This window comes from Aulostomus chinensis, chromosome 3, assembly GCF_037954235.1.
Source record: "Aulostomus chinensis isolate RoL2024-O1b breed Wild chromosome 3, RoL_Achi_v1.0, whole genome shotgun sequence".
Taxonomy (NCBI): Eukaryota; Metazoa; Chordata; class Actinopteri; order Syngnathiformes; family Aulostomidae; genus Aulostomus; species Aulostomus chinensis.
In genome coordinates, this window is record NC_141322.1 from 5,925,953 (window position 1) to 5,950,888 (window position 24,936).

The following is a 24,936-nucleotide window of genomic DNA, read 5'->3' on the forward strand; positions in this document are numbered from 1 at the left end:
GCAATACATGCAAAAAAAAATAAAAATTGTGCATATATCATCTATCATGACTTATGTGAACCACACAACCACAACCACTGCATCGCTTCATTCTGTGTGCTTGTGAGTGTTTTTACGTGTGTGTGTGCGGGGAGGTGTTTTTTAATGACAGGGGAACCTGCTTTCCACTACTGACTCACTATACCACATACGCATCCTCCCGAAAACATTTCCAAAGGTATTTTCTCCCGAAACAGTATTGTACTATAACAAGCACATCTGGATGACAAACTGTATCCCCCTGTCATTTTGATTAGCTTAGTTACATATAGAAATAGGTCAGACAAAACATCTTATTTCCAGATTTTAAACTCATTTTTCAGTTCTTATTGATAATTTGCTTTACAGATAAACAGTATAACATCATAAATGTGTCGTTGCATTAATTAATCCACATTTCTGTGTATCTCTCTCTTTGCTCATGACATTGGAACTCCGTACAGGTGAGTCCTCCATCACCATATTCACCCTCTAGCAACTAATGGATTGTTTAGTATAATCATATCTATTATTATTATTATTAGTTTACAAGCTGTAGATGATAACACTTAAAGTTAACATGTTTTTATAATTGTGTGTAGATGATGTCCAATTGCCTCTAATATGATTAACAGCCACCTTACATTCTCTCTGTCTTCCTGTGGCTTTACACCGGACTAACAGCAAAGATCCTGCAAGACTGTAAGTGATATCACTGTGTTAGTGCTGCAGCACACGCTGCTACCTGCTCGATAGCTCGCACTTCAGTGGGACCGTCAGTGCAGCAGGGGTGATGCCGCTATGAGAAGCCCACAAAGAGCGCAATGTGGATACACAATATGATGATATGACATGTCCGGCATTTAAATGGGATCAAAGTAGTGGCAGTGATAAGCCATAATAACATCCAGCCATTTTTTTAATGATATGTTTTTATTTTTCAATAAGTGCAGCCAGTTTCATGCCTGGTGGACCTGGTAGTGGCCCCATAACCTTTTGTGAAAACACACTTAACATAATTAATGTAATGACTGAGGTTCCAAAATCCTAAAATACTCGTTAATCGTGGGTAAGGGTTCTGTTCTAAAAATAACCGCAACAGGCGAAATCTGCGAAGTAGTCTGCTTTATTTTTACAATTATTATAGATGTTTTGGGGCTATAAAACCCCTACTCCACACTTTATACACTTTCCTCAGACAGGCGTTAACATTTTCACACTTTTCTCTCTTGTTGAAACACTCTCAAGGTTTCAAACCTTCATAGAAAATATCAGAAAACTCCTCATCAGAATCATAAAAACCAGCTGCCGCGTAACTTCTACCTTTCTTTTGCATGTCCAGAAGTCCAACTTCTTTCGCGATGGTTAGCGTCTCCCTCTACCTTTTGAGATAGGGTGCCTTTGACGGTGCAGAATGTTTCGTCGACATTTTGGGGTTTGTTGGGGAGAAAACTTGCAAACATGCAGTACAGCACTTCAGAGTCACACTGCTGGCGATCAAAGATTTATGTGAATTTGACAAGCTGAACGCATTCTGTGCTGTACAGGAGACACAGCCGGTGAACCGAAAAAAACGTACCTATTTTCCTTGTCATATCAATGTAAATATTTTGTATTCACATAAGCAGATATGGAGGCTCTGTAGTACAGATTTGACTTTGTGAACATTCTTTTATTGCAACACAAAAAACATGAAATTTGAATAAAAGTGGGACAGTAGCGTGCAAGATACAAATAATCTGTGCATATGAAAGAATTCACTGTGCACGGAAACACCGTTGGTATCCCTCATAATATTGAAAAAATGGAAAATTTTCCGATGGAAAATTTGAAGATGACAACAAATGTAAGACTGATGGGCTCGAACATGCATTGGTTGAGTAAATGGGCTCATTTTAGACAGTAATATATAGTTTCCATACAAGTACGAAGTTATTTGACCACATCGTTCACATTGTAACGTTGCATGTATGAAAGAGAAGAAACCAAATGTGCATGAATGTGAAACAGGAATATCACATGATGTATTCATGTCCCAGAAGCCGCTTATAGAAATAGAGGCTGCATGTGGATGAATCATTTCCATACCAATTATCTCTGATAGTCCACCTTTTCTATCACAACCAGGCCTACTGTAAAAACGCTTTTATGGTTGCCATGGTAACATGAGTGATCTTACAATCGAATGCATTCTCGTTGGTGGCTGAGATTAGCCGGTGGAGCTTCAATTAAAGATGGGAACTGCTCTCTTCAACAGGAATTCAGTCTTCATAGTCGCATCAGAGAGCTTCATTTTAGAGTCTCGCCTTTAATCCAGCAGGCGGCCGGCTGGCCCACTGAAGTGCTTGTTATCTTGGTTTGTGTGTACAAAGTGTGTAAATGTGTGTGTCTGCAGCGTTAGATTCAAAGCCCTGCAGGGCTCAGTGAGCTAGAAAGGCAAAAGGGCAGAGAAATGTTGGCTCTGTGTGTGTGTGTGTGTGTGTGTGTTTGTGTGTGTGTGTGTGCGTGTGTGTGTGCGTGTGCGTGCGTGTGTGTCTTAAGTGAGCCATTAAATATGTACAGTAGATCTAACACAGCTGGACACCATGGTCTGTTTACATTTGATAGTTACTCAACTGATAGTTGAGGCTGATCTTCGTTTTCTCCTAAAAAAAAATAGGTCAAGCAGTAATTCAGACTATAACCAGACTTTAAGATTATTGTCAATCCATATTATTTCTGTATCTTTATTAAGAGGTAAACCTGAACATGAGCTGATCTGAAATGATATGATGATTATGTGCTGTAAATTTGATTTTGTGGCTCCTGTTTCTTGTCCATATCTGTCCCTTTGCTGCTTCATTGACTTTATTACCGTAACACATCATAATCTTATTGCAACTTAATCTTATTTTAATAGTTAATTTGAACGAAGAAGCCAGTTTTGATTGTATGCATGTGTGTGTGCATCATCTGCACACACCCTTATTCATGTAACCTTACCCTCCACCCCCCCCACCCCCCCCAGTGAAGCAGCCCCCCACTATAACCAAGCAGTCAGTCAAGGACTACATTGTCGACCCCAGAGATAACATCATCATCGAGTGTGAGGCCAAGGGCACACCGCCGCCTACGTAAGCACTACACAACACCCCCACACATACAAAAGATACAAGCAAATCATTAAGGGGCTGTAAAGTACATTTCAAATTTAGAATGTGTTTCTACAGTAACATTTAAACAAACATCTGTGCTGCTTCACGGTTGTTGATCCAGAAGGGTTGCACTTAGTTTGTTTTTTGCTCGAAACCAAGTATTTGTGGATTACTGAGCGTATGGCTGGATAAAGAGGACGTGGATTATAGCAGACGATGCTCTTGAGAGTTTGTTAACAGACGTTTTTGGGCAGGTTTTGCTGGTGTTAGTTGCTCTCATTGGCTTCAAGCGAGATATACATGGTGCACTCTTTTTGCATTCTTGGGTCCCAAGATGTAGTGTTGGAGGAATATGTGTTCATGAGCTCAAAAAAATAAATGTTTTTTTTTGGGTGAAGTATCACTTCAAGGTTGGGAAGACATAACTGTTGCAGTTTTGACACATGACGTCACTGAACAGCAACTACAGCTTTTCATCCCAGGAGGGGTTCGTCTCGTCAGCTATGGTTGTTTGCAGTACTGTACACTGTAAGAAAACCTCAAACACTTGTACCTACAATACAAGCATGATGCGGAGAAACAACTGAAGATTTTGATGTCACAAAAGGTTACGATATACTGCGTATCATACCTGGCTGAATCATTGGCCTGGGTGAAAGTTGCAGCCTGCTGTCCCAGTTTACTTAAATATCCAAACACCAATAAAAAGGTCAACATTTTGTTTGATATCAAGCTAAATCTTCTGGTTATGTTTCTGTTCCAACCACCATCCCAACTTGATCCTACTTGATTTATGTTAGCATTGTGGCTATGAACCGCTAACATGCAGCCTTACCGTAAGTGGCCTTGGTCTCTTCATGCATGCATTCTGTGAGACACTTGACATTCCTTCAAACTGATATTGAGAATCAATCAGGAGATTTTTAATGCACAGTGTGGCATGTATTCATCCTGGTGTGCGCTGTTCAGGTAACACCCCTAACTTTATCCGGACAGCTTCAGTTCAAAGCCAGAGTATCTGCATGACAAGATGCCACTGGGCCTGTGTGAGATCTGACCCTTCACATGTATCCCATGACTCAAGCGTGAGCAGCCTCAGGCAGTAACACTGATGTGAGACACCTTGACAACGTGACAGGCTGCAGACTGTCTGAACCAATCGGACACAGCTGGCGGGTAATCAGGGAAGTGCAGCAGCTGAGGACCTGAGGGATGCTCACTCATCTTTTCTACCCTCCTCTTCCTCCCTCTGGTCCATTTATCATTCATTCATTTCACTCAGGCCCATTGTCTCTCTCTCTGTCCTTTTTTTCCTTTGCTGCCTTTTGCTACCCTGGTCTGTCTGTCCCTGGTGTCTCCTTTCTCTCTCTCTCTCTCTCTCTCTCTCTCTCTCTCTCTCTCTCTCTCTCTCTCTCTCTCTCTCCCCCCCCCATTTCTGGCAGTGAATTATGCAGAGTGACAGTGCCACTCAGATCTGCTCTCCCTCCATTCTGCCCCCTCTGTCTGCCACACACACACACACACACACACACACACACACACACACACACACACACACACACACACGCACACACACACTTATTTTCACCTTATCTAGCCCTTTCTCAGTGACGCGCTTCCCCTTGGCATCTCCCTTCTAAGCCCCTCCCCCTGCCCTGTAACAACCCTATAAACACAGTGTGACACCTGTCCAACTTCCCTCTACCTGACAAGTGCTCTGCTGTGCTTTTTGCTGCTGCCCCCCCAGCATTACCTTCCATTACTTCCATGAGTGTCTGACAGTCTGCCCCAGATGTCTTTATCTCAGTCAACATTTTCTGAAGTTTTAAGGACACACATCATTTCTTAAAATGATGTCTATCCTTTTTTGATGGACAAAAACCTTTTTAAACGACACTTCACCCAAAAAGTGTAGTTTACTTTTTAAGTACTCACAAATAGTTCTCTCATATTCCTTATCCAACTGTTCACCCAGTAATCCACTAATACTTGGATTTGTAAAAGTAACTCTAACGGTTTTGGTCCGACGCTACAGTGAACAAGCAGTGAGAGGAAGTTGGTGTCACTCAGCGCCGATTGTAGTTTGATTTTAGAAATCAAAGTGTTTGTGCAGATTACTGAGGTGACATGCATGGCCGGTTTGTTTCTCAACTGATGTGAACACAGATAAACTAAAAATCTAATCAATCAATGGGTGATGCAGATGGGTTGCCAAATTTCACTTCAGCCATTGTATTCCACCTCTTGGGCTCTCCACACACTTTTTAGCTGCATGGAACTCAAAGTCTGCTCAAATGTGATTGGCAAATACTACTCGTCCCTCACTTCTCCAGGTACTACTGTAGTTACACAGCAAACCTTTCTGTTGTCTGCTCTGCTAAAGATAAATAGGCCAATACTTTCATGCAGATTGCAATACAAGAAATCATGAATTGTCGGTTTGATTGGTAAATACAAGCTTGAAGACTCTAGATTGCTCTAAAAATAACTTGATGACTTTCAGATGAACAAATGCAAATATAAATGGATGTTCTCTCTGTCATTAGTACAAACACATGCACAAACTAAGTCTTTCGTACTTCGCACTGAAAAGCAGGCCTCCACACACACACAAATGGAGCCACCAGTGGTTACATCACTTGTGTGTATGGCCAGCTCAGGACAGTGGCACATTGTTGATTTGGGGACAGATTGGCTTTACATAAGACACACACTCACACACACTTATACTTGCACACTCGCTGTGTACACACATTGACACAACCTCACAGTAAGGCACTCAGGGCAACTCTCCCATGCACTCATACCGGCCTCCCCTCTCCTGCCCTCCCCTCCCCAGGACAGCCATTGTGCTCCTATAATGCACTCAGTTGACTATTCATGCTCATGAAACATTCAGCAAAAGGGATCGCTCCCTTTTTCACTCACAATCAGACTTGAACCACACACACCATGACACATACACGAACAGAGCTCTGGCTTCTTTTGCTGCAATAGTGATCCTGTGTTCTGGATGGAGATGGTACAGGCCCAGCTTGAGTGGAGCTCTCCTAAAATTGATAGGAAGCATCTTTGGTAAATCCCCTCTCCTCACTAAAAATAGAGCTATGTTATGTAAACATAGACACTGTTCTTCACTAATCAGGGAGCCCTCTGGAAACACCACATGGAACAGGATTAAGCTACAGTGTTATTAAGCTTGATCATATGCAGTAGATTTTGGTGGTGCTGCCACATCCCAGATGAGTCATATCAGCTAGCAACAAGACAAGCAGCACTTCAAAGTTTTGTTGTTGGTAATGCAAGTTTGTTCGCATCCCATCATGAGGAGGTGCATTTTGCCATGACTGTCTTGCTCGTTTCCTCTTAAAGCGCCCACGCTCATATACTCGTACAGCAATATTACCAATGTCTCATTTTAGAATTCACAAGGATTCTAAGACAGGAGAGTCTGCTGCTGAATGCGGTGATATGAAAGATCCGATTACGTGTCAGAAATGGGAGGAATTCAGTAGAGTTCTCAATATTTTTTTGTTTCCCTTCTGTTGAATATTGGATTTATGGGACAGGGGTAAAATTATGGCCATGAGGACAGGTCAGACTCCTGTTTTTTTACAACAGTTTCACACATTCTGCTACTCTAGTGGATCACCAACTCAAATCTGGTAACATGCCGTCTAGTAACATCAACGTTAACCAAAGTAGAAGAGCATTTGTGTATCTGCAGCAGTTTTTGATGGCTTCCTCCTTGGCCCATGCTCCACCCCTCCATCAAGCTATGGTTAATGTTCTGAAAACACCATTGTAATTTCACATAGTAATGATAATAACACCCTGAGATATATGTATGCGTTCCACTAGAATTGAGAGTGTTCAGCAAATTTAACCTCCTGCATTCCTTTTTTTTTTTTTTTAAATGAACAGTTTCACATGGACCAGAAATGGAAAGTTTTTCAACATTGGAAAAGATCCGCGAGTGACGATGAGGAAACGCTCGGGGACCCTGGAAATAGGTTTCCGTAACGGAGGACGACCTGAAGACTATGAAGGAGAGTACCAGTGTTTTGCCAGCAATAACCATGGTGTGGCTCTGTCCAACAAGATCCTACTGCGGGTCTCTAGTAAGAAAACACACACACACACACACACACACACAAAGGAACCTCCTTTCTGTATTAAGACAGAAATCTAACGACTCAAACTTCTCCTTTCCCTCCTCCTCTCCTCCACCCTGGCCCATCTTTGCAGAGGCTCCTCTGTGGCCTAAGGAGGTGCTGGAGCCAGTGGTGGTGAATGAAGGCTCTTCGTTGATCCTCCCCTGCAACCCTCCACCAGGCCTGCCTCCGCCCTTCACATTCTGGATGAACAGCAGTGAGCAGCAATATCAAACACACACACACACACACACACACACACACACACACACACACACACACACACACACACACACACATTCAGACACCATGTGTAATCTTTACGAAGTTCAAATATGATAAATTCCTTTTATTTTGCGTGACTGTAATATATTTTTATAGGTTTTGATAAGTAGTTCTGCATGTGATAAGTATATTATAAAAGCCTTTAGAGAGTCCAGTTTGAGTGGCTGAGGAATTTGGTTTAAGTGACTCCAGCCAGTTCCAGTTGGGTGTTCGACAACAACATCCATCCATTCGTCCACCTTCAACTGCTTATCTGAAGATGTAGCAGTTCTAGCAGGGGACCCCAGGCAGCTCTGTCCCTGGGCACATTGACCAGCACTGTCTGGAGGATCCCGATGCATTCCCGGGCCAGCATGGAGAAATAATTTCGAGACTTCTAGTCTCTGGTCTAGTTTCTCTAGATTCTAGTCGAGAGAAATAATCTCAAGACTTCACTTTGTGGCTCAGCTCTCTTTTTGGCTCAACAATGCAAACTGATCCAGTTCAGTCCACTGAGCACTTGAGGGACTTTAGTAGTAAGTTGATTTGATGTTTTTGATTGAAAAGTGGTTATTGTTTCTGATCGTTAGGGTTAGTTGTATATGCAACCAAGATGAGTCAAATACGTTATCATCTTTGGAAGCAAGCATTTATCTTCAGTCCCTTCACGGTCTGTATGAGGAGACTTTTAAGTCTGACGCCCTTTCGTCTCCTCACTGTGCTCTTTTTGAGTGGCTTAGACCACTGCTGAGCCAGTGTGAGTAGATGGGTGTGCGTCTGTCTGTGTTGCCCAGTAAAGGACGGACATCATGAAGCGATTTCACATGCAGTAGGAGGGAGCCCAACACTGTTAGCAAAGTACATAAATTTAAAATTGAATATCATTTTCTCAATATTACACTATAAGATAGAGAAAGTTCCCTCTGAAAAAGTGCGTCTACTGTATCTTGTCCTTTGCCATCATGTGAAACCTCCCCACTCCCTTCACACGTGCTATCATACACACACGATCCTCAGTTCACCAGACACTATAAGACGCCAACACATGATCTGCACTGCTGGCCTGGCTGCTGATTGGTCCTGGGGCGCCGCTTGATGACCATATGGCTCACATCAGTTGGTGCACTTCCAGTGTGTATGACCGTCCATCTAATGTCTGTGTGGGTGTGCTGCTGAGTTTGCCTGTAGCAACTGTAGCACGAGACATCAGCAGGGTTAATTAGAACAGACGCTGAGTGGTATATGATAACATGCACATCCGTCTGGTATAAGGGGATGATGTATACGTACATATTTGACTTAAAAGTTAACAGCTCAGCTGGGCTGAAATTTTGAGCTGGTCCAGTTATTCACATTTTTCACAAATTCACATTTTTTGGATAAAGCGAGTCAGCCAGCATCTCGTTGTTACAGTTGGTCTGACAAAAAGGGTCAGCGAGAAGAGGGCATGCAAATAGCACACACCTCGATTTGACATCATCAGATCCCATTCTGGATCGATTAAAAAATCCAATATAATTAATAATAATTTGAGTTTATCTGCTGAAGATATATCATCCTACCATATGCTTTCAAAATCCAATCATGACTTTTTTGTGTTATCCTGCTAGAAGGCAAACCAAAGCTGTTGATTGTATGACCTCCTTGGTGAAGGGAACAACGATGCTGAGGTCAATCCAGCAAAAAACAACGCAGAATGAATTTTTGTCTCTTTTAGAGAGTCAAACAGACAAACACTAAAATGGCCCTCTCAGCGAAGACATGAACACTCACAAAAAAATCCCTGTGGTTTTCAGTGATGATGCCGATCAATCAAGATAAGAGAGTATCCATGAGCCTGAATGGAGACCTATACTTCTCCAACGTTGTGGCTCAGGATGCCCAAACGGACTACAGCTGCAACGCTCGCTTCCTCTTCACGCACACCATCCAGCAGAAGAACCCCTTCACTCTCAAAGTTGTGACCAGTGAGTCCCACACACACAAACACACATGATCCATTCACAAATATGTTATTGTACAAGCCATGACGAAGGTAACACTGTTTAAACTGTTGTCATGTCCACTGTGTTTGTGCGTGTGTATGTGTGATGATGTAAGGACGACACACTCTTCCAAACCAAATGGAATATGACATGTCCCCATCTAGAGGTGATGTCATGGCATGGCAAGAGATACATTCATGACAGCTTCCTTAGACAAGACAGTGAAATGTTGGATTCCTGTGAAATAATGTGACATCTTTTGTTTCAGCTCTTTGTCTTTGTTTAGCACCACTGTGTGTGTGTGTGTGTGTGTGTGTGTGTGTGTGTTTGTGTTTGTGTGTGTGTGTGTTTTCGTGGACTAAATGTTCCACTGTGCGTGTGTTTTCAGAGGAGCCATATAATGACACGTCTTACAATGCCAGTGACCCCTATGGTGGTGAGTCACTTCTTGTCTGGACAGCTCAACTTCCTGTCCTACTGTAATACTGTAACATGGCTAGCATACTAACTTGCTAGCTCAATGGCTTACCCACTGACCTCAGACTGACCTGTGACATACATTAACCCTCTAACAGGTGTACAATTTACTGAATGATTAATGCGCCCGTAGTTTTTTTTTTACTGTAATTTTCTCTGTAGTTCTCTGTACTAAATATTTGTCACATTTGAAGACAGAAAAATCTCTATGTGTTCATCAATGTGTCTTTTGGGCTCTTCAATCCTTTTTTTCAGGTGTTTAGTTCATTTAAAAAAGATGAAAGAATGAGATGTTGCCACAGATTTGTCACTGCTCCCACATGACCATGTACACAAATCAAATGTTCTCACATCGCTGTGGTATCAGTGTTTGCTTTGTGACTGCATGCACAACTACACCTCCAACAAGCCAAGTACAGTATTTCTATAGCGCATCCAAAGGTAATCAATGCTGAAAGAGCTAATGTTATAAATGGTATGAAAATGTTTGAAGGCTGGTCCTTGTCAAAATATCAGGAGTGTAAGTTAGTTAGCATCCATTTTCGCTCCTGTTCAAGCCGCTAGCCGGCCTTCAGAGATCCTCAGACATCAATAAGTGGAGATCTCAGATGTCTGGCGTCACAAAACTGATCAAAATGTATAATCTCAGTGATGGCAATAATCCAGTGCAATGTTAATGAACTGTTAATTAAACATGCATCATCCACGGTTAGCAAATATGACATCTGAGAGGCAAACCAACACATCTATCGCTAACCCCAATTATACAGTATAATTTCATTATATGATCACACATCATGAATAATTAACAGATACATTCCTCTTAATTCAAGTGTTGTTGTCAGAGAATACAATTTTATATTCATAGATCACACAGCTATTGCCTGAACTCTTAGCTGGGGGGGACAGATAAATAAGTGGCAGCATATGTGCTGTTGGCATGATCTGAGAGGCAGAGAAGCCCTGGGGTGGATGGGATACGTCCCCCAGGGGGAAGATGCTCCCCGGACAGAGCGGGCTGACGGCTGGGATGGGCCCAGAGGGACTGAAGATGCTGACATGCCTGCAGCGGAGAGGAGGATTAGGTCACATGATGAATATTCAGTCTGGTTTCATGCTGTGGTCATTAATATATGGAAGTGGGCTGCACTTTTGCTCTTCGCCACACTTGGGTGTGAGAGCGACAGAGTGACAGGAACAGCTGTCCAAATGCTCTCATGCAACCATGACAACATTCATATAGCCTCTTTAATGCTAATCTCTTATGAAACAAACAGAAGCTAAAAAAGTGTTTGTTTGTTTTTTCATGGATGTGAGGGGTCTACGGCTGCAGCACATCCTGGGAAGCCAGCGAGATGTTTGACACTTTTCCGAGGCTCACCATTTATCCACTTGAGCAACTGTTTACATAAATGCTTTATTCCCACTAACCCTCAAAGCTTTTGCTCCTCACCAGATCCTCCTCACTCTCTTCTGTCTGTTTGCCGGCCTCCGGAAAAGCTAACAGCTAACGGATGCTTTAATCCCAGACAGAGCTGCATCACAAAAGAGGGCTAATTTGATTCTGCACACTTCTCAGCAGGCAGGAGCTCTCTGCAGATTTCATTTGATGTGTTGGTAGCATTTATTTCACTGTTGGATCAGGCTGGGCAGCTGTCACTTTATTAAGAAATGATAATATTCAGGTAAATTACTCAAGATTCAGTGACAATGGAAGATAAAATGAAGGCAAAAATGTTTAATTACTGGTAAATTTCCATTCATTTTCTACTGCTTTTCCTGTTAAGGGTCGTGGGGGGTGGGGTGGGGGGAGCCTATCCCAGCTGCCTTCCGGTGAGAGGCGGGGTTCACGCTGGACGGGTCGCAAGTCCATTGCAGGGCCAACACAGACAGACAGACAACCATTTACATTCAGAGCCACACCCACAGTCTCTTTGGACTGTGGGAGGAAGCCAGAGTACCCAGAGAGAACCCACACAGGCACAGAGAGAACATGCAGACTCCACACAGAGAGACTCCGTGCCCGAGCTGGGGCTTGAACCCAGAACCTTCTTGCTGTGAAGTGACAGTGCTAACCACTGCACCACCGTGCCACCCTACAGACATATTTGTCTTTGATTTTAGACTTTTACAAAACATGATCTCATTATGTGTAAATAACCATAATATACTACATTAAAGGACATTTCACATGCTTTTCTACACATTTTTATTTCCCTAATGTCATTTAATGTCCCAGAATTTCCTTGTGAATAGCCTACAGTCCCCTATGTCATATATTTCTGACATTGGAGGTGAGAAATAAGCAATGCGATAACAGAATCTTTATTTTTACAGTACTGTGGATGAGTTCTGGGCTGGTGTAGGCCCAGAAACATCTTTTACAGGATAGCAAAAAATTATAATTTGGGTCAAGATAAGCTTGAATGCTGACAACGCCCAACATCTCACTAAAAACTCCCGATTTGGTCACCAGAAACATGATCGAAAAATCTGGTATATTTTCTCTGTGAGATTTCAGAGTAAAGCAATAGTTCAGGTACAATTAAAGTCTATGGAGACTCAATAACGTGAAAGGACACAACAAATGTGTAATGTGTAAAAAGAAATCAGCTCCTTATTGGTAAGCCTTTTGATTTGACCAGGCTCAATTAACAGACCTACTTCATTAGCAATGTGTAGCTGTACACATAGTTTTTATGTATATATTTCATGTAAAATGTTCACTTTTAGTATTTTAGATAATTGTTCCATACAAGCTGTGTGACTGTTAACATTTGTAACCTCATGGTTGTAGAACAGTGTCTCCTTGTTCAGGAACATGAAAATTAAAGTTCCGGGGGGCAGTATTGCCAAGGTTACAAGATAGAATGTCTTAAAGTGTGTATATAGGACCTTCAGTTGACTAAAAAAAAGGGGTTTGACTCACAATAAAGCCAGTTTGACTGCATGCCTGTTTAAAATGCCGCCCAACTTTGGGTGCTGCAGGAAGCAAACAAAGACAGTGATTGGTAATTTACTCACGCTCAAGTCCGCTTAGTGGAGCTGTTTCATTATTTTACAGTTTTATTGTCCAGAGTTTGTGTTGAGAGGTTTGTTGCCATGCCAAATAATGCAAATCTTTAGCAAATCGCTAAACTGTGTTGAATATAGTTATGCACTTAGCGTGGGTTTATTTCTAGATTATTGATTTTACCTCCTCCTTCCCAGACATTGTGTGATGTTTGTGTGGATTATAAAAGTCTTTACAACCCAAAGGCCAGCTCCCAAGACCACCGAGGTTCTGTTGTAAAGGCCGCAGCTTTGGCAAGGCAGCTAAAGCCCCGCAGGAAGATTTAACATGAGACAAATGCATCAACCACACATCTTTAAATATACTTCAGTCTGTTGTTGGACTAATCTCATCACAAAAACCTGCTCTTATCATCTGCTCTTGGTAAGCTTTTAATGGCACACCCTGTTCCCTTGGCAAACACAGAGCAAGATCAATGACCCTGTTGTTGTTTGTGCATCTCTTAATGTCTTCCTGTGAGAGAAGCCAGAGGGTGTTAGACCGCTTTACTTGCCGCTTTGGCCTGGCGACAGCCTGCAGAGAGAGCCAAAGTCTGGTGGAGATGGAACACAGCCACAAAGGAAATGGCCACAATAATGATGTTATATTCATGTGCCATCACCTAAAGAGAGGATCGTTCATTGCAGTTCAGATGTGCTGTGCTCAGATTTGAACCCCTCCCTGCTCTTCGTCCGCAGGCCGTAAAGCAGCTGAGCCCTACTTCCCCACCTTCCTCTCACCATCAGGGAGTGAGAGTACCAAAATGGTGCTGCGTGACCAGGAGCTGCGGCTTGAGTGTATCGCTGCTGGACTGTGAGCTCACATGCATGCACGCACGCACACACACACACACACACACACACACACACACACACACACACACACACACACACACACACACACACACACACACACACACAGGTTTTTAAACTGGTGCTGAGTAAACACACTTGTAGATTTTGTTAAAAACATTTGCAGCTGCAGTGTTGTGATTTGTTTCTCTATGACGTTCAGACATTTATTTTGTTTGGCCTAAATGTGGGTGTGACTCATCATTCGAGTCTCCAGAGAGTCCCAGCGTAGTGGTAGACAGCCCCACCGCCTCCACCACCCCTCCCTCACCTATAATCTGAAATCAGGGATAAATGAGTCAATCTGACATGACCATTTGCTTTGTTACAAACTATTTTCACTGTTGAGGAACCCGAGGCGGAATGTCAATTGATGACATCATCATGTTATGATGTTATGCATCGAAGGGTCCTTTCACACGTACCTGGTTTGGTCTGCAAATTTTGGACTTTTTAGCTCAGTCTCCAGACCAAATGAAGACTATACCCATGCCATGTGGTTGCAGTCCAATCAACACATGCCCACCGAGTAAACATTTTTTATGCAATGTAATTTTACAAAAACCTGCATACTTGATAAGGTCAAGACATAAAAGGACAAATCTGCGAAGTATACATTTACAGTAGTTAAAATCGAGAATTTAGGAGAAAGAATACTAAGTAATAATGGATATCCAAGATGATTTAAACTATGACCAAAGAAAATCAAAATGAAAGTCTGATGTCTGTATGTGTGTGTGTGTGTGTGTGTCTGTCTTGTTTGTCTCTCTGTCCTCGGCGGCGCCTGCAGACCCACTCCCACCATCAAGTGGTTTAAGAAAGGTGGAGATCTGCCATCACACAAAGCCAAGTTTGAGAACTTCAACAAGACCCTGAAGATTATCAACGTGTCAGCGGAGGATGCTGGGGAGTACGTCTGCATGGCCAACAATCAAATGGGCAGCATACGCCACTCCATCTTTGTTCAGGTCAAAGGTCAGTGATGACTTTAGACCCTACGTTTGGATGAGCCAACATTTGTGTACAACATCATCATGCTCCCTTCCCTGTACAGCGGCTCCTTACTGGCTGGACAAACCAACAAACCTGGTGCTGGCACCCGATGAGAATGGACGCCTGGTGTGTCGGGCCAACGGCAACCCAAAACCCAACATCGAGTGGCTGGTCAACGGTGAACCAATAGAGAGTAAGAAAATATTTTCTCTTCCTTCCTTCCTTCCTTCCTTCCTTTCAGAATTAATTATGAAGTAAATGTATATACAGTAGTCGGCCCTGGTCCTGACAAGTAATTATCCTGGATTTTTTTCATTAATGTCATTATAACATCTCTCATATGTTACTGAAATTCAAGCTAAAATTTCTGTTCCTGCACGTGAACAAAGTCTATTATATTTGCAGCACGGCTCACTTTCAGATCAAACTGATGTCCTGTATAAATAGTGGGAATTTGAGCTTTGGTGGTGTTTGTCAAAAGTCCAAAGTCCATGCCTAAACCTTGCTGAGTGTTGATGATGATGTCATTTTTGTTTCTAACCTTCTTACCCCCCCAGCCTCTCAGACTGTCCCTGGCCGCCAGGTGATGGGCGACACCATTATTTTCCGCTCAGTGCAGATAGGAAGTAGTGGTGTCTACCAGTGTAACGCCTCCAATGAACATGGTTACCTGCTGGCCAACGCTTTCTTCAGCGTCCTCGGTGAGTACATGAGTACTCTGTAGTCATGATTGCATTACTACATGAGTATTCTCCACTACATGAGTACTCTGTAGTCGTGGCTCCATGCCAACAAGATTATTACTAAGTCTTTACTTCAGGATTACACAAGTACTCACTGAGTACTTGAATTCTTGCGTACTGAGCGCTGGGCAATTCATTTCTATAGGGGGCCACATGAAAAATCTGAGCTGTGGTGGAGGGCCGAGCCAACGATAACTTGAACTTAATTCTGCTCTATATGAATTTTCTCCCTTTTTAAAACGCAGTAAATTATATATTTTGATTAGCTGCTACTGGTAATCAGAAGTATAAGAATATTCTGTAAATATTTATGTAAATTTATGAATTATGTGTAGGCTGTAGAGGGAAAAAATAATCCAATAAAAGTACTAGACAGTTTAAAAAAATATCATCAATCACTGTTTTATTTTATTTTCAACTTGTTAAATTTTCACAAATACTGAAATATGTTTTGCATTATGTTAAACATGAGCAACTGATCAACTTCATACAAAAAGCAAGAAGTGTTTTTGATGTTTTCAGTTCAGTTTACTTGTTCAGTGAGAAAAATCCTGTCTGTGGTGTAGTGGCGGTTCAGATTGTAACCCTTAAACACAGCGACTTGTGTAACACAAACTAAGCGCACAACTTTACCTTTGACTTCATTAAAGAAATATTTATCAGTCCATGTCTTGTTGAAAACGGGACATTTGGACTTTTCTTAACTTCTCTTTTTTTACTGTGAGCTGACATTTTTAGGTGGCCAGGGGTAGCTGGCTAGCATCAACTTTTGTTGTACAGATGGAAGCAGATGTGTGCGTCCATACGTAAATAATAAAAGCGCCAGGCTTTCCAAAATAAAAGCAACACTTTTGTATTGCATGCACAGCATAAATACTTGTTCATTTTTGTTAATGCCTGACATTCCAGGGGCCCAACAGGGATGCCCAAAGGGCATAGTCAGCGGATTCATAAAATGCCCAGGTCCAATGTAGACTATAGCATAGAATACTCAGATGTGATCCTCTCTCTCTCTCTCTCTCTCTCTCTCTCTCTCTCTCTCTCTCTCTCTCTCTGCAGACATGGCTCCAAGGATGCTGGGCCCTAAAAACTCTCTTATTAAAGTCATTGAGAACAACAGAACCTTCCTGGACTGTCCCTTCTTCGGCTCTCCTCTGCCAGTCTTACGCTGGTTTGCATCTTTTGTTCACTTTAATCCAAAGATACAGGTTTTGGCAGCTTTCTTTCAAACCCCACATGAATGATTTTTTGCCCATACCTTTGTAGGTTTAAGAACGGGCAAGGCAGCGGTCTGGACGGTGGTCAGTACCGTGTTTACATCAATGGCACCCTGGAGATCCGACGTGCCAGACCGGAGGATGAGGGCACTTACACCTGTGTGGCCAACAACATCTTGGGTACAGCTGACAACCAGGTCCGCCTGGAGGTCAAAGGTTAGACTTGCATCACTGCAGCACCACGACATCGTATTGTACAGCTCTGATTTAGCAAACAAACTCACCCTTTGAAACCATGGTGCAGGATTCATGTTCTACCACGGAGAAAACACCTCACAGGTGATATGGGGACTGGTCTGTCATACATGTGACATCATGCTACTTTATACTTATGTTGCCTGCAGCACATGCACAGTTAACTCAATTGCTTCTTTTGAATTACATGCAGTGTGTATAATAAGAAATGCTTTCCTTCCCTTGTGCCAAAGAGCCCAAACTGCTGGATCAAGTGCACATCTGTTTTCTCTGGTTTTAACAGCTGTATTTATGTTCAGGATACATGTTATACTAAAACACAATTTAAATTTAAAACCCTTCATGCAAGTGACCATATCATTTTTCATGTCTTTTTCAAATCAAAGGCTTCTTTTTGTCCAAACATACCACAGGCCTATATTGCTATGCTTTTTTCAGAATTGTTCTGCAGCATATTTTTGACATTGTTTTTTTTAACAATCCAAGATCCATCTGTGCTCAGACTTGAACACCGGGGCCGTCACATTTCCTACCAAGTGACGAAGTGGTGTGTCATTATCAGGAGAAGTCATTCAACACAGGGCTCAACATGAACGTATTCACTCACTTGACCTTTGGACATGTAGATATACCGTAGGTCTATACTTCACAAAAGTTTGAAATGGTTGAAAGTGACCAAACTCAATTGAAAGGATTAAATGCATGAAGAGAAAAGACATGACAGATGTTTCAGTCATGCCAACCTTTGCTAGAAATTAGCTTTGGTTTTAGCTCAGCTAAACTCAAAATATGTTTCTTAGTCAACATGACAGACTCAGTGAGAGCAGGTTGCTAGTTGCTAATGCTAGTTGCACCACTTCCTTCCTCAGCAATCATATTCACCACAGCAGTCACTACGGTCACTGCAGCCAGTCAAACTCACATGTTTGACTGTTTGTTTTTTCACTTTAAAGTTTAAAACATTCGCTTGTCTTGGATTAGCTTTAATGTTGAGCTCCGGCTGAAGTTATCTTCTTTCTGTGCAGATGTCGTTGTCTTTCTTCAACAGAGCAAGAGGGATTTTTTTTGGAGCTTTCACACTAACGTATCAGTAAATCTGTTGTCAGTCTGAATTAGTTTATGTTAGGGTGAAGGGACCCTACTCATCGTCTGTCCTTGCACAGTTGATTTTCCTGATACATGCTTAAGTGCAGATTGACTATTTTAATTGTTTGCGTGTGTATGTGTGTGTGTCCCTCTGCAACCTCACTGCACCTCAGAGCCGACTCGTATAGTTCGGGCCCCCGAGCACCAGTCGGTCTTCCGAGGCAGCGTAGCTCGCTTTGACTGTAAGGTGATGTCTGATCCCAGTCTGTCCGTTACTGTGACCTGGATGAAGAACGACAAGCCTCTCAACCTGGGATGGAGGTAACAGCAGCTGAAGATGATGCTCAATATCAAACTGTTCAACTGGAAAATAAACCTCATCCAAACGATCAGTTCAGGTTTTAGTTTACTGTAATATCCGTCAATTATTGTCTTTATTCCCCGCCAACTGTCGCATAACAGGTTTGTGGATGTTGCTGTATGAGTTTTTGTACTTTACTTTAGAGAGTATATATTGTTCTTTGTAAATTTTACAGACTTGTATGATAGGACGTCTGTTTAATTAAAATGTGCCCACAATGTGTAACTTGTTCAAAAACATGAAATAGCAGAACTGAGGCAACAAGTTGTGTCTCATGGCCTCAAAATACATTTTCCTTTCTCGGGCCACTCCATTTGTGTGCACATTTATATTAATCTAATTATATTTTTTTAATCAAAGATAGAAAACAGGTCCTGCAACCAGTGAATCTGTTGGGTCTTTCACTACAGTTCAGGTTTTATGAATGGGATGCAGACTTTTACTTTTTGTGCTACAGCTGATTTTATACAGATATCAGATAACGAATATTCATCATCAGTGTTTGAGGGTCCCAGTGACAGGATGCTGTTGTTCAGTGGGCACCTTGACTGAACCTAAAGCAGATGATGGACCAGTTACTGGACCACACACTTCACTTCACTAGTTTAATCTAGAGGTGCAAACAACTGATGATTTACAACTGATGTAGCCCACTGTGTGGGAATTTAATCTATGTTTAGTTTTGTGAGAAAATTTGGAGGAGTTCTGTAGATGTTAGTCACTGCCGTCAACACTGACATTTTCAGCTCAAAACGCAGTGCGGGTCTCACATAGAAGTACCAGTGATTCTCTTTTCTAGACCATTTCTGTGCATTAATTCTGCAAGGTGAAACCACTCAACCGCACCGCTGACCAGTGGTGCTGCTGTGATCACCATCTCTCAACTGTGATATTTGCGCGGTGATATTTGCATAGATTCTGTACTGCATAACGAACGATGCTGTCTCTGATTGTCTCCCAGGCTAAGGAAGGACGAGGAGTCGCTGACCATCCCCAATGTCAACGAGGGCGATGAGGGAATTTACACCTGTAGTGCTAAATCTGAGATAGATGAGCACTCGTCCTCAGCCCGCCTCACTGTGTTAGGTACACACACATACAGAGCGGTGTTGGAACAACGCCTTCACCTACTACTAATTGACTTGACCTACTGTACAAGCTTTTCAACACTGACGCAAATATTATTTCAATATTATTTCAACACAGATCCAGAGTTGAGAGCAAAGATTTCTGGAAAATCAAACAGAAATGGCCAATTTAGCTGTATTGTTATGTAATATAACAGTAATATAATTTTTATTGCAAACGTTAGTTGAGGTTACCTTACTCAATGGCCTTCATTTTACAAAGTTTCAAAAAGCTTGTGCTCGCACACATATGAAGCATTAAAAATGAACCTTGAAAATAAGAAATTAGGATTTGAAGTAATACATCATGATGCAGTATAAATATAAAAATAAAAGCTCCCCATATAGATAAAAAATGACGTGTTGGTTAAATGTAAAAATCAATAATATGTCTCACACACACACACACACCTCTTAGTGTTGCCTTATTGTCAGTACTTCCTACTCTGTCAGATAACAGTTTCATATTTGCTGTAAAGGGTTAGGGTTTCTCTACACTGTTTTGGAGCTCTGTGCCTTAAACTGCTTATGTTGCATGTCTCAATGTTGCTACATTTTCTAAATGAATGCCTAGTTTAGTGTTAAAGGGACATGTCAGCTTTTTAAGGGTACAGTTTATTGTCCTTTTCCTCAAAACCAGACCAAGTGATAGATACAATTGTCTCCTGTGTGCTATGATAGGGTGCTGAGGCCAGTTGAGACCTGCTTACCATGAATTAGCTTAGCACAATATGGGAAGTATTAGCATACCGCTGTTAGAAGTCATTTTTATTGGGTTTTCTCAAAAACTATCTTTGTCTGCACAATAGCTGGGGCAATCATCATCAAAATTGAGAGGGAGAAAGATCATTGGAATTGAGTTTTGAGACGGAGCGGCATGGTGGTGCAGTAGTCAGCACTGGCACCTCACAGCAAGAAGGTTCCAGGGTTCGAGTCCCGGCTCGGGCACGGGGTCTTTCTGTGTGGAGTTTGCATGTTCTCCCTGTGCCTGCATGGGTTCTCTCCGGGTACTCCGGTTTCCTCCCACAGTCCAAAGACATGCAAACGGGAACTAGGCTGATTGGATCCTCTAAATTGACCGTAGGTGTGGCTGTGAGAGTTTTGAAATCAGGATTCTTTTATTTGAAAACCATACCACTGAGCCCCATGAGACATGGGCCCAGAACTACTTCCTTGACTGTGTGCAGTGTGTTGACACTGCTCCCTAAAATCAACGAACTAAACAGTTGCTAATCATGGCTGACTCTCGCCACCAGAATATACAGAGGAGGAACTGCTGGGACAGTATGCCAACCCTCCCAGCCACTACCATTCTTTGTGCTAAGCTAAATAGCACTCAGCGGGTCTCTGTGGGTCTCAGCTCCATAATCTAGCACACAGGACAAAGGGGTATCTATCTTCTTGTCTGTCTCTTGGGACGGTGGACAGTAAGCATATTTCCCCCCAAAAATCAGCAGGGTCCTTAGCTCCCACTGCCTGTGAGGTTTGCATGCAGCAGGTAGAGCTTTGTAGAAACTGTGGTCGTGACCTAAAGTTTGAGCTTCTCATGGAATTTTGACATGTGACACTTTTGCAATTATGATTATATTCAGCTTACATTGATGAACCAGTGCATATGTTAAAACAAGTTTGTGAAAAATTGTTATATCTCAAAACGAGATAAAAAAAACAACAGATGTGTCTGAAGTCTGAAGAATGAAAGATTTCCTCAAACAGGATGTGAGCTGCACCGTTTAGGGCTTCTATGAAAGTTGATTCCCCATCAAATCTAAAACCAGGCTACGTTCCTTCTCTTTTTGAAGATGTCTTTTTCTCAAATGCAATCATCAATGCAAAAGTCTCAAACTGCCTTATATTAATCCAACTGTGTAGTTTACAGGGTACTAAATCACATATGTTAATAATAACTGTGCTCCCTTGCTGTTGATTGGTAGACTAATCTGTAAACTCTAACCTTTACACCCACTTCCTGGTCCTTGACCCCGCCCCACAGACGAAGCCTCCCTCAACCCCACAGTGTCTAGTGCCTTGCCGCCAGGTAACACACGGCTCGGGTGGACATGTCTTTCTGCTTGTGTTGTCTCTCTTATCTGCCTCTGGTTTTACATCTCACTCTGTTCCAGTCTTAATTCTTTATTCACACACTCTTATATTTGGTATCAATTTATTGTTTACTTTATGTGCATGCCCTTAACCTGTCCTATCACGTCACAAAAACTCATATTAAATCTTAAATCTTAAATGTTTTGTTCAGATTGTCCTGTCCCACAATTATCACACTGCCTAGTTGTGTGTGTGAGTGAGTGTGTGTGTGTGTTTGTGTGTGTATGTGTGTGTATTTTTGTCTTTCTATTTGTTTTCTTTGACTGAAAGGACATTCGCTGTTCTGCTCTAGACCGTCCAGACCCTCCCACGGATCTGGATCTGTCAGACCCAGCAGCCCGCAGCGTTCGTCTCACCTGGATACCTGGAAATGACCACAGAAGCCCCGTCTCTGGTCAGTAAACATCTATTTAGATTGGAAACTAGATTTATGTCCACGTCATCATGTACGGTGCATCCTGTGGGCTGACTGTGGGAGTAAAGCAGAGCTAAGTCATTGTGATTAATTACTCACGGATGTTTTCCCCTCTGCATCACTACTTTGTGACTCCAGAAAGCATTGAGAGTCAGCCACTTATATGTAGCTTGAAATTAAATATGGATAACAAGAGCCACAGGAACTAAACAACTACAAGAAACAGCCCAAAAACAAGCACAGGAACAACACCTGACCTCTGTTCCACTGAGTGGAGGACAACCCCCGAGCTGGGGGGGGGGGCGGTGTCCGGGTGGAGACATTACATTTTAATTTTGTAATCAGCAAAGCCCAATGTATAGGATTTTTTTTTTAATTGGGAAAAGAAGAAATAGTGCACTTAAACATGTAGTTTTACGTGTCCATCGTGGGGTTTATAAAATCCCACAAAGCAGTATTCAGTGTTTGAATGAATAATCTTTTAGTCTACTTGAGCTTTTTTTCAGGATAATTTTAAATCCTCAACAAATACAGATGCAAATCTGCCTGCACACCCCTGAAATAAATCACGTCACATTCATTTCTGGTGACTAATCTGCCTTTGAAAGTTCTGATTGTTGCGGCCTAAAATGCCTGATTTTGCGGCAGCTTCTGTGAAAAGTTGCAATGTTTTTTAATACCTTTTTTTTTTTTTTTTTGCAAAAGCACCTCAGAATTTTTGATTAATAATGAAACTTTAAATTCTCATATTCCAACTCTTTTTATTGTAATATGTGCACTGGGAGAATACATCATCATCCAGAACAACACTCTTTAAGTTGTAGCTTAGCAAGAAAAACAAAAATTCGACTGCACTGTACTTGCAGTATAAAGATAACAAAACTTGTTCTTTTCAGTATGTGATAACTCAGTAATTTCTGAATAAAATAATTTCTCAGTGCCTTTAATTCAGCAACTTTACACTTTTAAACTGAATAGTGTTATTTAACTTGAGCTGACACACAACCATAAATTCTTTGTTTCAACAGATATTGAATACAAATACAAAATAAATGAAATTCTGCAGATGAAAATAAAGTGCAGAAATACTTAAAAGTAAGCAATTGCCTAGGATGAAGGGTGGAGATAAAAGGAAAGGGGTTTTATGTTGAGTATCTAAACAGTTCTTAAATTATAAAAAAAATAAATGAATCATATTTGATAACGGACAAATCACGGGACAGAATCTTTATTCTGTCCCGTGATTTGTCTGTTGTCTGTTCACGCATTTCTGAGACGCTCCGTTGGTGTTTTGCGGTGAAAAAATGTTTGTCAGTTTGTGTTCAACCACAATATTGCATGGGGAACAAAACAATTGAGCACCACTTTTATGTAGAGTATGGGGAAACTAAAGAACGCAGCCCTTAGGGGTGATTTTCTTAGCCAATTGCGACATATTTCCTTCTCACACAAGTCAGCATGTTCGGCAGTAGAAACGGGAAGTGTACATGACGTCGTAACAGGTGACCACACGATTGGTCAAAGGTGTGTTAAAGTTGCGGTGATTGGATAAAATTACTGGGAAAGCAAAATTCACGGGGATTGCCTGAATTTGCGTTAATAGTTGGGATTGCAACATCGCAAATTCCTGGAGGGACTGAGTTATATTGATTACTAAGTAGTTACTATAAACCCGTATGTTTGCTCCTGGAATAGTAGCATTCAAACAGAATGCAGCAGATGATGCAGAATCACAGTGGGTTGAATATTTTAATGACAATTTGCAGATGAGTGTCTGGTGAACATGCCAGTAGCCTGTTGTGTTCCTGCTGTGCCTGTGACATATCCACATCCTGTCTGTGCAACTATAAATACAATATCACAGGAAGCAGTGGTCTCCTAATTCAGTTATTCTTCTACCTTGTGAGCCAGCTGGATTTACATGGTAATCCATCTCCAGGCTTCAAGTTGTGCTTGTGTCCACACCAGGCCAGGCCAATCAGCATCCTTTGAGAAGATAGGGGTGTGGCTTAAGTGACCACAGCAAGACTAGCTGCTCGTGAAGTGGTTAGATGCTGCTATGGCATCAGTTACATCACAACCGTGGAGTATGTACTCATCGAAGGGAGAGCAAAGAACACCACTGGAGGCATTTCTCCATGGAAACATTGTTTTTTTTACTCTGCTACTGACTCGCTTTTATGTGAGTTTGTTGGTCTGATTGGTTGAATTTAGTCTGACAGACACTGACAAACAGATGGATCATCCAATCAACTGCCAAGGATTTCTGCATCTTTAGTTTTCCAAGCAGTTCTGACAAAGGACTCCCAAGATGCTTCTGTTTAACAGCCATCTGCTGTGCCAGGGTGATTATTCTGCTTTAAGACAGATAAATCTACGTCTCAGAGAGACAAAAAATAAAGCATCACAATGAATCCTAAAATATGATCAGGACATTCATAGTGACATGTCTCAGTGAGACCAGCTGTAAATTATTCTGTGACTGTTAAATGTTGCTGAATAGATCCACTTTTCTAGATCATGCTGATAAAGTCGATGACACTTTGCATTGCCCGTTTGTAGTTGAATACGTGTGCGTGGAAGCTAGGATGCACGGCTGATCTATTAGCACACATTTCCAGGAGTATCTGGCATCACTCAAATGTTCTTTTGCACAATTTTGATGTTTTTCAACCCTCAGTTTAGTCTTACAGACAGAAAG

At 41.8% G+C, this 24,936-nt stretch overlaps 1 protein-coding gene across 24 annotated transcripts in view; it reads left to right on the forward strand.

Moving 5' to 3' along the window:
• Positions 1-24,936, forward strand: part of nfasca (neurofascin homolog (chicken) a) — a 150,707-nt gene that overhangs the window by 95,077 nt on the left and 30,694 nt on the right. For 18 of the 24 annotated variants that reach the window (XR_015112031.1, XR_015112032.1, XR_015112033.1 and 15 more), the window contains 16 exons: positions 703-720; positions 3,026-3,131; positions 7,077-7,273; positions 7,401-7,523; positions 9,367-9,537; positions 9,944-9,991; positions 13,783-13,897; positions 14,726-14,910; positions 14,990-15,121; positions 15,486-15,629; positions 16,731-16,842; positions 16,938-17,104; positions 18,403-18,550; positions 19,552-19,676; positions 21,711-21,755; positions 22,113-22,214. Coding sequence is in view for 19 of the 24 variants with exons in the window: in XM_086198335.1 (XP_086054461.1) it covers positions 703-720; positions 3,026-3,131; positions 7,077-7,273; positions 7,401-7,523; positions 9,367-9,537; positions 9,944-9,991; positions 13,783-13,897; positions 14,726-14,910; positions 14,990-15,121; positions 15,486-15,629; positions 16,731-16,842; positions 16,938-17,104; positions 18,403-18,550; positions 19,552-19,676; positions 21,711-21,755; positions 22,113-22,214 (1,938 nt within the window). In the remaining 5 variants the exon portion in view is untranslated. The remainder of the gene's footprint in view (positions 1-702; positions 721-3,025; positions 3,132-7,076; positions 7,274-7,400; positions 7,524-9,366; positions 9,538-9,943; positions 9,992-13,782; positions 13,898-14,725; positions 14,911-14,989; positions 15,122-15,485; positions 15,630-16,730; positions 16,843-16,937; positions 17,105-18,402; positions 18,551-19,551; positions 19,677-21,710; positions 21,756-22,112; positions 22,215-24,936) is intronic. The other 6 variants (XM_086198343.1, XM_086198353.1, XM_086198344.1 and 3 more) reach the window with 5 other exon arrangements.